The sequence below is a fragment of the Homalodisca vitripennis genome, chromosome 6 (assembly GCF_021130785.1).
Source record: "Homalodisca vitripennis isolate AUS2020 chromosome 6, UT_GWSS_2.1, whole genome shotgun sequence".
Taxonomy (NCBI): Eukaryota; Metazoa; Arthropoda; class Insecta; order Hemiptera; family Cicadellidae; genus Homalodisca; species Homalodisca vitripennis.
In genome coordinates, this window is record NC_060212.1 from 11535603 (window position 1) to 11549042 (window position 13440).

General features: G+C 33.9%; 1 protein-coding gene across 4 annotated transcripts in view; it reads right to left on the reverse strand.

The window, feature by feature from the left end:
- Positions 1–384: 384 nt before the first annotated feature.
- Positions 385–13440, reverse strand: part of LOC124364104 (DNA topoisomerase 1) — a 58862-nt gene continuing 45806 nt past the window's right edge. For all 4 annotated transcript variants that reach the window (XM_046819294.1, XM_046819296.1, XM_046819295.1 and 1 more), the window contains 6 exons: positions 11022–11124; positions 4089–4237; positions 3862–3999; positions 3384–3580; positions 2628–2777; positions 385–1946 (listed from right to left, as the gene is read on the reverse strand). In XM_046819294.1, the coding sequence (XP_046675250.1) occupies positions 1844–1946; positions 2628–2777; positions 3384–3580; positions 3862–3999; positions 4089–4237; positions 11022–11124 (840 nt within the window). In that variant the 3' untranslated portion in view covers positions 385–1843. The remainder of the gene's footprint in view (positions 1947–2627; positions 2778–3383; positions 3581–3861; positions 4000–4088; positions 4238–11021; positions 11125–13440) is intronic.

Consider the following 13440-nt stretch of genomic DNA (forward strand, 5'->3'; position numbering starts at 1 on the left):
AATGTATTATATTTATAAAGAAAATATGTTTATCTACAAAACAAACAAAAAACCAGGACATTACACCAATAAATAATTTTTTTATGAATTTTTAACCAGACCCTTGAAAATCAGGCATTTTGGCTCGGCATTTCATGCATACCATATAGCAAAATGCTGCGGCACTCAAAGGGTTAAATATTTTACACAGTTTTGATGTGTTTGTCATGTTAAGAAAACATTTAAGGATAATTTTTAATTTTTACTCTTTGAACATTTGAACGTTATGTTATGTTCAAGAGCACAGTACTTTTAATTGGAGATATAAAAATAGTTTAGGAAGATGAGAGTAGATTGTTCTAGACTGAGGGGAGTGAGGGGTAGCAGAGTAAACCAAAGACACCATATTTTATATCTGCACTCTATTTTCACACACACTTGATTTATTTACAAAACGGATTTATATAATAATCAATTTACAACATCCAGTGTATATGAAAATTTCTCCGTAACCTTAACTACATTTAAACAATAATTGTGTTTTTATTCCGTTTAACATTAATAAAATAAATAAGATTCATGAAGTACATTTAATTAATGTACAATTAATACAACCGGACTAAGACGATACCCTGTTGAATCTGGTTTGAAACTCTCAATTCTCTAACAGAAATCTTGTTATATTTCTATTACTGTTCCTCTTAAGTAATAAAATTGTAAAAACATTTTCTTCACAATAAAAAATCAATACACATATAATGGAATAACAATTATGAACTTTTTTCCAAGCCAAAGGATGAATACAGTTTCTAACGTTTGGTCAGAACAGAAGAGTCTCATAATACAGTAACAATAATGGACATCTAAAGCTAAAACAGCAGTTGCTGTACAAATTTAAAATTCTGAACTGAAACAATCGGTAAATTTGATTACTTGTACGCAACAGTCAGAATGTACAAGTACACAAAGTACGTATACAGTATGTACAAACAACAATTTTAGTAATATAGACTGTCTCCAGATTTCATAATGTCCAGTAGTTAAGATAATCCAAAATACAACAAATTCCATACAAAGAGAGCAGAGTCTTAAAAATAAACTCTTAATTCTACCATCTGATTCTATTTGTTGTTTCACGTGTGTTTCTGTATTTGTGCTTGATGTCTGCTTCAGGACCCGTACAATCTACCATTGCAGTTTGTATCACATATATACGGTACAATCGACCTGATATTACAAAATTAAGGTATCAACTTAGCCCCTTAAACAGCTTATTATGTAAAATCTGAAAAGAGAAATCAAGAAAACCTAACATCCATGCATCGATCTCCTAAAAGAATACAGTCATAATCAGAAAATGCTAGACTCGAATGATCCGGTGCGCTTCAACAGTTGCCACATCAAAGTCACACTAAAACATCAAAAAATATATATACATTAAAAAATAACTTACCATTAATTTAAATTATATTATCCAGTAATTAGACTAATTGTTCTTCAAAAACTTAGCACGTAGATTGATTTACGTTCGTAAAATATTTATTCAAACGTACAACTCACTGAACGTCAGTGGAATATATAAAATAATACTAAGTAAAAAATTGAATATAAGTATACTGTAAAAAATAAATAATAATCCTAACTAACAATGGAACAATAATTCCTAAAATATACGGAGCAGAGTGGTAATGTTAAATTTACCACTGTAACATAACACCAATAATTTGAAAAATACCATAAAAAACGTAATAAGAAACTAAGGAACTATCACAATTGAAGAAAAAACTATGTAAAATACAAGTGATTTTAATGTCAAGACAATACAAGACAGTATAAAACGTCCACTCTGCTCGTCTAGTTTGTATTAAAATACATAATCAGCCGTAGCCATGTCGATGGCCCAGCGGAACTTGTCGCGCTGAGTCTTGTTGTAGATCTTGTCGATGGGCACATCGAACTTCTTGCACCTGCAACATGTTCAGGGAATAAAGTTAAATCAATACGGACCCAACATTTTTTGATATTTTTCACACTTTTTCAATATTTTTTACATTAAATGTGTAAAATAAGGGATTGATAACGTTTAATTCTAAAAAAATTAACACTAAAAATAAGTTCTATATAATTTGCAACTAACCTACAGCGAGTTTATTTTTATTTTAGAAAACCTCCACACATGTATATTACACATAATTATTTTAGCTTTAGTTATTCTAGATTGATCCATTAATTTCCATTTTTGGACAAACTTACAAGAATAGAACAAAATATAAATTGTTAACTGTATTCAATTTGAAATATCCTAATTTAAATATATCACTCTAGTTGTCACAGTGGTGGATCAAACAGTGTTTGTACAATCGTGCAATGAATAAATTAAATGTCTTAAATTTGGAACAGATTCAGATGTAATAACGTAGAACAACTCTCTGCAATAGTAGGATCAATTTAAATTTAATATTTTGATTTTAAAATGGCCAAGATTTTATTTAGGTAACCACCTGATAAGTTTTCTTGAATACACATCACAAAGACAAACTTGTACCATCTCTATGTACTTGTAGAAATTAATATTTTCAACTCAGTAACCAGATATAGTCGATTCAGTCCACCAGAATCTCAGATGTTATTGTAAGCGGTTAACTCACCAAGCCACTGATATCCTAGGGTCCAGGTAGTTGAGCTTGGACGTGCCCAGGGCAATAGTCTTGTTCTCCTCCCGATCTGTCTCTTGCACCTCCAGCTTCAGAAGCTGCTCCTTTAACCGATCCAACGTCTTCTTAGCCTTGTCAGCAGCTCTGTAAAACATTCACAGGTTTTAACTCTTTGGGCACTGACATTCAGATGCCACGATGTGCCAATGTTGAACACACACGTCTCACCGATATTTAGTGACTGTAAATACTCTATATATTATCGACTCAACAACTTTTAAAAACACAATTTTTTTAGTGTCATAAAAATTGAGTTATTATTTTAAAACCAATATTAATTTGTGATTATGTACAGTTTTATTTGTAGTGTTCAGTAAAATAAACATCTTGCATCTGGGAATATTTTAAAGAATGTTATTTCATACTTAAAGATGAAAAGATATGTAGGTATTTATTTTTTGTACGTACCATTTAATTATTCCTTTTAATTTTTATATTATTTGTTTTATAAAAAGTTGCAATGTTTACTGTTACAAAATTTATTTATATTCAAGTTTTTATTTTAGTCCTCAATTTTTAGCAAAATATGAGGGAGTTACAGGCACAAATGTAAAGTAGTGCACATGAGCCCAAGAGCCCCACATTCTTCAGTAACCCCTCGATAAAGTCGCTGATATTCCTCAGACACAAATAACAAATGTTGGTCTGAATGGTACCCAAAGGGTATGTTTACTTTTAAACTAAACTTACATTTTCTCTTTGGCAGATCCATTTTTGGCGTCTCTTTTGGCATGTTTTAAATTCTTCTCCGCGTCTTCCACGGCCTGTCTCTTGTTGGCCAACTTCTCTCGCAGGTTTGCCATGGACTTGTCATGTGTCTTCGGCACGGCACGTTGATGGTTGCAGAGGATTGCGACTGCCCTGTTCGCTCTGTTGTACGCCAATAGCTGTCAACACAAACACAGAACAAATAACCAATATTAATACTTTACCCTGTACAAGGTAATTCCAATACAATAAATAAGTTAAGGGGAAAACAAAAAATTAATAAAGTTCAATTAATTGTTGTCAAAAAAGTACATTAATTTATTATAAAAAGACAAGTTAATTCTTTTCTAAAATGTAATTACAATATTTTTATATTACATTACAACTTTTTAATTCTCTCTGAGTGCACATATTTACAGTCACATGTTTACGTGTATGCGTGTTTGTGAGTGTAATTTACCTTTTCTGCAACTGTGTAGTCCGGGTCTGTGAGCTCTCTCAGCTGGTTCTGTAGTGTCCACGAGGCGTTGAACGTACGGAACACTTTGGCCGTCAGTCCGTCCATCAGTTCACTCAGATGTTTGTTCAGCACGGCAGTCTACAAGGAAAACACATCATGTCATATCTTGGGGCAATAACAACTTTATCCTTGTCAATGAAAAGAAAATGTAAACATTGAGAACTCACATTGAGGCGGTCAAACAGATCGTCTTCTGGTTTCTTGTTTTCCATGAATAGCACAAGATTCTTGAAAACTCTCTTTTCCACTGGTACTTCGTTGTAGTATCGAATTGAATCTTTACCCAAGAAGTCAAACACAACCACATTTTCTTTGCCTGTAAAACAGAAAAGGGATCTTTTCACCAAAAGCATAAACCAAAAATGTAATTGTAAACTAGCAGTTAGCCGTGGCTTTACACACTATTTTCAAAGGACAGCTATCTTAGTGATAGCATTTATGATATAATATGATGGAACCCTACAATTGTTTTAACCCATTCACCTACTTCGACGGAGCCGTTCCGCCGCGGGTCCTGCCATACTTCGACGGAGCGCTTCCGCGGCAGTAATAGTTCACTTTAAACTCGACAGATAGCTGCACTAATCAAACTATGTTTCGTTTCCATGGTTACTTGTTTGTTTAGAACAATATTTTTGTCATTAGTTGGCTAAACTGACGTAAGCAAAGAATAACAGATGGATTTACTCCATATGACACCTGTTGTTGTTAGTGTCCGTAAACATGGCTGGTAATAGGTTACGTGACAGTGAAATAGATCGTTTTATGAACGATTCTAATAATTGTAGTGAAGAATTCAGTTCCGGTAGTGATCAATCAGATGTGGAATGGGATCGTGTGACACGGGAACAGTTTCAAATCTCCGATATTTTCGATTCAGAAGAGGAATGACCAACTCCTGACATCGGACCGGCAACTGACTTCGTAGGCCTTGTCAATGCAGATCAATTCTTCTGAATATAAATATAAATATGGTAGGGTATATAATATATAAAAACGATATAATTGTGTGTAAATATACTATGAAATATACAACACTCTTTTGGTGTGTGACTTCTAAGGACAAATAAGGTAGGCTACACAATAATAATTCCATTTAAGGTTTTCATTTTGGGAACAAAATATTGGTGGTGGGCAACATAAAATTTAAAAAAATTTATTTATAAATAAATTTATGTTATTACCGGTATGTTATAGGTTATACCTCGTATACCTCCATTTTTTTTTTTTTTTTTTTTTTTTTTTTTTTTTTTTTTTTTTTTTTTTTTTTTTGATACAGGAAGTTTTAAATGGTAGGTAAGCTCAAGAAAAACACTGCTACAAAATATTTTTTGCAAAACAATGATTTACTAGGATTTACTAGAAAGTTACAGCTAAATATCTGCACACCTAAATAATAGGCAAAAATAATGGAATTCCTTGGCCCAACTGTGTGCTAAAATATTAGTAGGTGAATGGGTTAAACATGAGTAGACATATCAGGTACATGTTATTTCAGTATCCATGGATTTACACGTTCACAACGTAAACAAAATGTTGACTGGTCCTGTTTTAGAATTTATGTATGAATGAATAAATAAATATATATGTCTAAAAAATCTAATTTGGTCAAAAAATGTCAACTTCCATCTGTTAGATCAATTTTCTATCTAAGGTATTTCAAGTGCCATAGTTGAGTTTGACTTGTGCTCTGATCAAGAAAATATATAGCAACAAAAACCAACTTTGATTAAAAAGCGTCTTCTATCGGCTCTTTTAATTTACTTTCTGTCTAAGATTTTTCAATTGCCTGCCATAGTGATAATTTGCTTTTTTGTCCCGATAAGGAAAATAAATAACTTACGTACAACGTACAAAATTACTGTGGTAAAAGTCAGATACAACCAATTACAGTCCCTTCCACTCTATAATTTATTTATGGTTCCATAGTTGTAACTTAATAAGATAGTAACTTTGTCTTTGTAATCTGTATAACACTATTGATCAAGCACTGTATAATTATTCAATATATTCTAAAATTTAAATGTAAACAAATGTATAAAACACTTAACAAAAATAAAATTTATTATTTATTGGAGTGTTTGTTCCTAAATGTATAAAATATAAAAGTGTGTATACAAATTCTAGCTGAAAGTGTTAACAGCTGTTTAAGGACAGTTAACTTTGGATTAGTATGTCATATATTGTAATTATTTTCCAGAACATAATATTTCTGAGAAACTTTTTCTAATGTTTCTCATCTTTTTAAACCTTCCTTGGACTTCTACAAATATTTCAAAACCAAAATCAGCCAAATCGGTACAGCCATTCTCAAGTATTGGTGAGACTAATAAACATCATTTCATTTTTATTATATAAGATGTGGCAACTTAAGTTTCTTGCAATAAAATTTAATACAGCATTTTTTTAAGTAAACTAAAGCCTAATAACAAACTGGAAATTAGGCGTAAACTAAAACAAGTAACATCTTAGTGGAAATGTTAGAAGCGATCTAAAAGAAAATGTGTTAACTGTATGTTGGTAAAAAAAATTGATATAACAAATTGACACAGTAGAACTTCAAACATCTGGGTCTTAGAATTTAGGAATTGTTCAGAAAGGGGATCCTCTAAACATACAGGGTGGGGCAGAGGAACTTTTGCTTATTGAAGCAGTTGGAGGAGGCTGGCGATGAGAGAGCGGATGCTTAGGTTGTTGATCCACCCAGTTCAGTGTTTCATGGAGTGGACATATGTAGAGCATGTGTTCGCTGTTGAAGTGTACTTCTCAAACGGATGCTAAAGCGTCACCATGCAAATTTCATTCTGTGGGCTTATTTTAATATTGCACCTGTGGATGTATTTCTGGTCGGCATTCTATCGTTCTACTTCAGAGAAAGCGGTGATGTGAAGAAAATTTAATTAGTTCAGAATTTTTAAAATAAAACGAACAAGTGGTTTTGGACGATTCTGACCATTACAACTGTAGAGTCAAGAGTTTTAAAAATAAAACGAACAAGTGGTTTTGGACGATTCTGACCATTACAACTGTAGAGTCAAGAGTTTTTAAAAATAAAACGAACAAGTGGTTTTGGACGATTCTGACCATTACAACTGTAGAGTCAAGAGTTTTTAAAAATAAAACGAACAAGTGGTTTTGGACGATTCTGACCATTACAACTGTAGAGTCAAGAGTTTTTAAAATAAAACGAACAAGTGGTTTTGGACGATTCTGACCATTACAACTGTAGAGTCAAGAGTTTTTAAAAATAAAACGAACAAGTGGTTTTGGACGATTCTGACCATTACAACTGTAGAGTCAAGAGTTTTTAAAATAAAACGAACAAGTGGTTTTGGACGATTCTGACCATTACAACTGTAGAGTCAAGAGTTTTTAAAAATAAAACGAACAAGTGGTTTTGGACGATTCTGACCATTACAACTGTAGAGTCAAGAGTTTTTAAAATAAAACGAACAAGTGGTTTTGGACGATTCTGACCATTACAACTGTAGAGTCAAGAGTTTTTAAAATAAAACGAACAAGTGGTTTTGGACGATTCTGACCATTACAACTGTAGAGTCAAGAGTTTTTTAAAATAAAACGAACAAGTGGTTTTGGACGATTCTGACCATTACAACTGTAGAGTCAAGAGTTTTTAAAATAAAACGAACAAGTGGTTTTGGACGATTCTGACCATTACAACTGTAGAGTCAAGAGTTTTTAAAATAAAACGAACAAGTGGTTTTGGACGATTCTGACCATTACAACTGTAGAGTCAAGAGTTTTTAAAATAAAACGAACAAGTGGTTTTGGACGACGATTCTGACCATTACAACTGTAGAGTCAAGAGTTTTTAAAATAAAACGAACAAGTGGTTTTGGACGATTCTGACCATTACAACTGTAGAGTCAAGAGTTTTTAAAATAAAACGAACAAGTGGTTTTGGACGATTCTGACCATTACAACTGTAGAGTCAAGAGTTTTTCTTGCCAACAGTCAATGAGATGGATGTGGGGATGTACGGTTCCAGCAGCACACACAGCGCCAGTGTCAGTAATAGTTCATCTGTATTGGTCAGCAAGGTCACCAACGCAAAATTTAGACCCTTGCCATTATTTTTTGTGGAAGCTATCTCAAATCACTGGTTTGTAATGATGTCCCAAAAACCTGGTTCAACTGAAGAACAACATTCTTTAAGCTATGGCCAACATGCCATTCAGTATGCTGGAAAAAGGTGAACGGATCTTTTAAGTTTTATTGACAACAGGGAACGCCATATGCCTGATGCCATACTCAAAACCGAGTCAAAATAAAATTTAAATGTTAAATTTAAATTTAAATGTATTTTACGATATAAAAAGAATTAAATATATAATCTTCATTCATTTCTTTTCAGTTTAATTTCTGTATACGCAAGTTCCTCCTTTCCTATAGTTCTTCTGCAAGACTGGAGCAACTGACACATCTGTAACTGATATTTATGATGGGATCAATGAATCCTGATGACTGTGCAGTTGATTAACCATTTTAGGAAGAGTGGGATATTCATAGACTAACATACTTCTCTTATGACCTTTCTATAGATATTTAATTTAAATGATCATGTTGTTAATATAAGTCATCTACATATTTGTCATCGTGTAACAGCTGTTGCATCACTCCAGCTATATTGTCAGACAGGCGACTGTTTTGTGTATTTCTGTAGTTTATCTTTATTTTACAACAAATCGACATCAAATTTTGTATTTCTATAGAAAATAAAATAAGAAACTAAAATATTCCTCAGGTGAATTTATTGTATTTGCTCTTATAGTAAACAAAAGAATTAAAACTAGAAAGCAAAGTAAACTATATTATTATTGTTTTAACAGTTTACACTCCACTAATAAATCCATTAACTTTCCTGTAATACCAAGACAAGTAAAAAATATTGTTTCTTTAAGTTCATAGCTAATTTTTATTACAACTAAATTATAAAAGGTAAAAAAGTATAAAACTTAAAATTAGCATATTTATTGATAAAAGTAAAAAAGATATATTTACAAAACTGTTTATTTCAAATAAATTTTGATTTAATTGTAAAATATGAATAAACTGAAAAGTGTAATTACATTTTACTATAAAACAAGATAGATATTTCAAACTAATCACACGATGAAGAATAACAAGATACGTAGTAGACGTTCGTTCTTGAAAACAGAGAAAGCAGTAGCACACGCCACGGATATGTTTGGTTATGGCTCTGTAGGAGACGCAGAACTGACGAGCAGGTGGTCAAAGTTAGACAAAGACACTCCCCATAACTGTATTTTGTGTTTTGGTCAAAGCCTACCATTCTAATACATCCATCTACTGCATTGGAAGGGTTAACCAATCATACTATTGGTATTGGTGATATTGGTAGTGATTAGATACATGTTTAAATTAAAATATAGAGAATCATGTAAAGAAGTGTTTAAAAAAAATAGCATTTTGACAATTCCTGCTCTTTATATTTTGGAAGTTCTAAAATTTGTAAAAAAGAATCCACTAGTATTTACATCATCAATCATAAATCGTAATTATAACACGAGATATAGAACTAATTATAAATACCCAATACATAAACTATTGGGTATTTATATATATATATTTATACTATGTTAGAAAAGAGTCCCTATTACATAGGAATTAAAATGTTTAATATTATACCTGATGGGATGAAAAAAGAAAATAACTTATTACGTTTTGTTTCTTCTCTGACTGCAATATTAATAACAGCATGTCCATATAAGATTGAAGATTTTAATTCAGAAGATTTAACTGTTTAACCCTACATCGGGCGCTAAACGGAGTTTTCCTCCGTGTATTTTTTATTATTAAAAATAATACTACTTTTCTGATGTTGGCAGTCGTTTCCCGCAGTGTACTTCACGAGCATCTTTCGGGGAAGTGAAACAATAGCCTCCCGCTTGTCTTTGTCAAAATCTGTCAGTATGAGGTCTACTTCCGTGCGAGACTGGTCGATTCCTCCGTGAGCGTCCGATGTTGTGTTTGTAGTGCTTGGACGAAATCTCCGTGAGCGCCTTATAGTGTTTAGTTTTTATGGAGTAATAATCCGTGTGCGCCTAAATGTGTGACCTGTGATGGTTTCTTTTTAAGTTTTACAATATATTTTATTTGAACTTTGTGAAATGGAGAATGAAGCAGAGAGACTTGTCAGTACAGTACCCGTGTGCTAGGGAACATTTCAGTACTGTTTATGGAGTGAACATTGTCGTTATAAGAACCAGAAGGAAAATGTTTTGAAACTTTGTGTAGTGTTTAAAAAGTTTTTAGTAAAGAGTAAATTTTGATTTTAGAGTAATAATTAACATTAAAATTGTATAATATCTCAAAAATTGAAGTGAGTTGCTTTTGTAAGAAGTTAAAAACTAAGTTAATTTCATATATTATTACAGTAGGTTAAACATTTTTTACAATTAATTGTATTATTCCTTAAAATAAATCATGTTGTTATTATACAATAACATTTTTTAAGATTTTGAATTTCTTATTTGGAAAATTCATTACATAAAAGAGTAATTTTTATTTAATTTCTAAAAATGAATATATTACATTGTAATTAAATCAGTATGAATATTTAAACAAATAAAAACAGTTTAAACAACTATGATATCCATTATTCGCTAACCTGGAGGAAACCTCCGCGAGCGCCTGATGGAGGGTTAAAAAAGCATGATGAAAAGCATGATGAAAAGATTTTTTATTTCCTATTGCATGTAATTATATCATATATTTTATTAATAGTAGACTAAGTAGCTTTTAGGAAAATTGACATGTCATACATTACAGGAGCTATGCTCCAACATTATGTAATAATTATATGACAAATAAATGATTGATTGATTGGTACTATTACTATGTAATTGTATATACATTTTGTAAATAAAATAATTTTACACTTTCCCTATTGTCACCTTCGTCTTCTTCTGTACACCTTCAGAACAGGTTACTAAAAAGGTATTACATTTTTTTGTTTCGCTAAGGGTTAAATACTTGTCACACCCGTAACTTTTTCGATAATTATTAATTAATGAGACTAAATTTAATGATCCGATTAGGCTATAATTGCAGCTTACCGTCCTTCTCCTCGTGCAGTTGAATGTGTTCCACCCGCAGCGAACAACAGCCGACCGTGTCCGCCTGGTCCTCATCTTTCTCATTACCCGCTCTCAACGCCAACTAGACATTGCACAAACAATAAAGATGAGTTATAACACACATAGTAACGACAGAGAACGACAGCCGACCGTGTCCGCCTGGTCCTCATCTTTCTCATTACCCGCTCTCAACGCCAACTAGACATTGCACAAACAATAAAGATGAGTTATAACACACATAGTAACGACAGAGAACGACAGCCGACCGTGTCCGCCTGGTCCTCATCTTTCTCATTACCCGCTCTCAACGCCAACTAGACATTGCACAAACAATAAAGATGAGTTATAACACACATAGTAACGACAGAGAACGACAGCCGACCGTGTTCCGTCTGGTCCTCATCTTTCTCATTACCCGCTCTCAACGCCAACTAGACATTGCACAAACAATAAAGATGAGTTATAACACACATAGTAACGACAGAGAACGACAGCCGACTGTGTCCGTCTGGTCCTCATCTTTCTCATTACCCGCTCTCAACGCCAACTAGACATTGCACAAACAATAAAGATGAGTTATAACACACATAGTAACGACAGAGAACGACAGCCGACCGTGTCCGTCTGGTCCTCATCTTTCTCATTACCCGCTCTCAACGCCAACTAGACATTGCACAAACAATAAAGATGAGTTATAACACACATAGTAACGACAGAGAACGACAGCCGACCGTGTCCGTCTGGTCCTCATCTTTCTCACTACCCGCTCTCAACGCCAACTAGACATTGCACAAACAATAAAGATGAGTTATAACACACATAGTAACGACAGAGAACGACAGCCGACTGTGTCCGCCTGGTCCTCATCTTTCTCATTACCCGCTCTCAACGCCAACTAGACATTGCACAAACAATAAAGATGAGTTATAACACACATAGTAACGACAGAGAACGACAGCCGACCGTGTCCGCCTGGTCCTCATCTTTCTCATTACCCGCTCTCAACGCCAACTAGACATTGCACAAACAATAAAGATGAGTTATAACACACATAGTAACGACAGAGAACGACAGCCGACCGTGTCCGCCTGGTCCTCATCTTTCTCATTACCCGCTCTCAACGCCAACTAGACATTGCACAAACAATAAAGATGAGTTATAACACACATAGTAACGACAGAGAACGACAGCCGACCGTGTCCGTCTGGTCCTCATCTTTCTCATTACCCGCTCTCAACGCCAACTAGACATTGCACAAACAATAAAGATGAGTTATAACACACATAGTAACGACAGAGAACGACAGCCGACCGTGTCCGTCTGGTCCTCATCTTTCTCATTACCCGCTCTCAACGCCAACTAGACATTGCACAAACAATAAAGATGAGTTATAACACACATAGTAACGACAGAGAACGACAGCCGACCGTGTCCGCCTGGTCCTCATCTTTCTCATTACCCGTTCTCAACGCCAACTAGACATTGCACAAACAATAAAGATGAGTTATAACACACGTAGTAACGACAGAAAACGACAGCCGACCGTGTCCGCCTGGTCCTCACCTTTCTCATTACCCGCTCTCAACGCCAACTAGACATTGCACAAACAATAAAGATGAGTTATAACACACATAGTAACGACAGAGAACGACAGCCGACCGTGTCCGCCTGGTCCTCATCTTTCTCATTACCCGCTCTCAACGCCAACTAGACATTGCACAAACAATAAAGATGAGTTATAACACACATAGTAACGACAGCCGACCGTGTCCGCCTGGTCCTCATCTTTCTCATTACCCGCTCTCAACGCCAACTAGACATTGCACAAACAATAAAGATGAGTTATAACACACATAGTAACAACAGAGAACGATAGCCGACCGTGTCCGCCTGGTCCTCATCTTTCTCATTACCCGCTCTCAACGCCAACTAGACATTGCACAAACAATAAAGATGAGTTATACCATACATAGTAACGACAGCTGACCGTGTACGCATGGTCCTCATCCTACTCATTACCCATGCTCAACGCCAAACATACATAGTAACAGCTGACAGTGTCCTTATCTTAGACACATACATCTTATGTACTATACATTAACCAAGTCTCATTATATTAATTCATATTTCGAGTTCGTTTTTTGATAAATGTAATGTATAAGACTTTCGAACATTTAATTAGTAAGCCTCATTTATACATACATAATTTTTGTATCACTTGAACCTTAAAATTTATTGAAGAAAATGTATGCTTAGTTAAATTTAACTTTCCATTCACCCATCAAAGTATTGGTATTAGTGATGGCATTAAACATGTAAGATTTTAGGATATAGTATATAAACAAGCGGTGTTCCATTATTTTCAAAAGAAAACTGTAAGACAGTTGAAGCTATCCTG